The sequence below is a fragment of the Colobus angolensis genome, unplaced genomic scaffold, assembly GCF_000951035.1.
Source record: "Colobus angolensis palliatus isolate OR3802 unplaced genomic scaffold, Cang.pa_1.0 Scaffold64, whole genome shotgun sequence".
In the NCBI taxonomy this organism is placed as follows: domain Eukaryota; kingdom Metazoa; phylum Chordata; class Mammalia; order Primates; family Cercopithecidae; genus Colobus; species Colobus angolensis.
This window is the reverse complement of record NW_012120043.1, coordinates 364,981-366,892: the sequence shown is the minus strand read 5'-3', so window position 1 is coordinate 366,892 and position 1,912 is coordinate 364,981. Positions and strand designations below refer to the sequence as shown.

The 1,912-nt window shown below is 57.2% G+C and overlaps 1 protein-coding gene across 1 annotated transcript in view; it reads right to left on the bottom strand.

Annotated features, from left to right (window-relative positions):
• Window positions 1-1,912, bottom strand: part of HCN2 (hyperpolarization activated cyclic nucleotide gated potassium channel 2) — a 34,291-nt gene that overhangs the window by 1,226 nt on the left and 31,153 nt on the right. Inside the window, exon 7 of the mRNA XM_011964086.1 lies at window positions 13-158. Within this exon, the coding sequence (XP_011819476.1) occupies window positions 13-158 (146 nt within the window). The remainder of the gene's footprint in view (window positions 1-12; window positions 159-1,912) is intronic.

The following is a 1,912-nucleotide window of genomic DNA, read 5'->3' as shown; positions in this document are numbered from 1 at the left end:
CGGCGGGAAGAGGCCCACGCGCTGACCCAGCTCGGCCTGCTGCACCATCTCACGGTCGTACTTGACGATCTCCTGGATGATGGCGTTCTCCTGGTTGTTGAATACGCCCGAGTTGAGGTCATGCTGCACCTTGTGCAGAAGGATGGAATTCTTCTTGCCTGCAGGAGAGGGGGCGTCAGTGCGTGCACAGGGAGCACTTGCTGCGTACAGCAGGCACCGAGCATCTACTTGCTCTACACGGCACGCATACATGGAGCACCTGCTGGATATAGCAAGCAGGCACCGAGCACCTACTCTACACAGCGGGTGCGCATGGAGTGCTTGCAGTGTAGAGCAAACACGTATTTAGTACCTACTGTATACAATAAGCACACATGTAGCCTCTCTTGCCTACAGTATGGATATTGAGTACCTGCTGCATACAGGTACCTGCTACGCACAGCCAGCATGCATGAAGCACCTGCATACAGAAAGCAGGTTTTTTGTTTTTTGTTTTTTTTTGAGACGGAGTCTCGCTCTATGGCCCAGGCTGGAGTGCAGTGGTGCCATCTCAGTTCACTGCAAGCTCCGCCTCCAGGGTTCACGCCATTCTCCTGCCTCAGCCTCCCGAGTAGCTGGGACTACAGGCGCCCGCCACCACACCCGGCTAATTTTTTGTATTTTTAGTAGACACAGAGTTTCACCGTGTTAGTCAGGATGACCTCAAGATCATGATCCTGACCTCATGATCCGCCTGCCTTGGCCTCCCAAAGTGCTGGGATTACAGGTGTGAGCCACCACACCCGGCAGCAAGCAGGTATTTAATGCCTGCTGTGTACATGGAGTGGGTATCACTGTACAGCAAGTATACATGTGTACCATCTACATGTGCCGATTATGTAATGAGTGCCTCCAGTGTGCCACAGGCATACCGAGAACACCTGCCTGTAAACAGCCCGTGCTCAGCGCCTGCTGCATACAGAAGGTATAACCTAAACACCTGATATTCAGGAATGTGTTGCATACTCACTGTATAAAGCAAGTTGTGAAGTGCTTACTGTACACTGGGGAGCTCCCTGACACCACTCCATGGCACCTGTCCTGCGTTTCAGCCACGGTCTTCACTCCCATTCCCACAAACAGCAGCACGAGCCGCGATCTCCCTGGCGCCTACATCCAGCCATCAGGGCTCTGCCCCTCAGAGGCCAAGTCACCGTCTCCCTCCTGGACACGGGCCGCCTAGGCGGATACAATCTGACCAGGTCCTCTGCCCACCTAGAACCCTCCATGGCTCCCTGATGCTCCTAATTTAGTCAAAACTCTCCCTGCCACCCACTGGGCCCTGTGTGTCTGGCCCCTCCTTCCTCCAGGCCTCCTTTCCACCTCAGGGCCTTGGGACGTGCTGTGTCCACTCCAGGAACACACCTTCCTCCCCCTTTCCACGTGGCATCCCTTACCCTGGTCTCCACTCTGCATTCCCAACTCAGGGAAACCCACCAGCCCCACCTCCCCTGCTGGCGCACAGCCCGGTCGTGTGTGATTTGACCACCAGTCCATAAGCCTCCCTGGGAGTCTGAGTGGGCCGAGGGTCTGCCCCTTGCCCCTCCAGCACACAGCAGGGGCTCACCGAGCATTCAGCACAACCGAAAACACCCCGTGCATTCCCTTCCTTGGGAAATAGGCTGTCCCTAGCTAAAGTAGGGCAATAGGTCAGAAAATCAGCCTGTAGACCCAAAAGGGTCCCAGGAGCGGCCAGCCACTGCCCCTGCCCGAGCCACAACCCTGCTGCCTTGGCCACGCCGCTGCCCCAGCCCTACCCCTGATGCCACAGCCATGCCCGTTCCTCCCTGCCACCGTGGAAGCCACGTCCCTGGCGTCTTGGCCACACCCCTCCTGCCCTGGCCACGCCCTCGACCCTCAGCCACACCCCTCC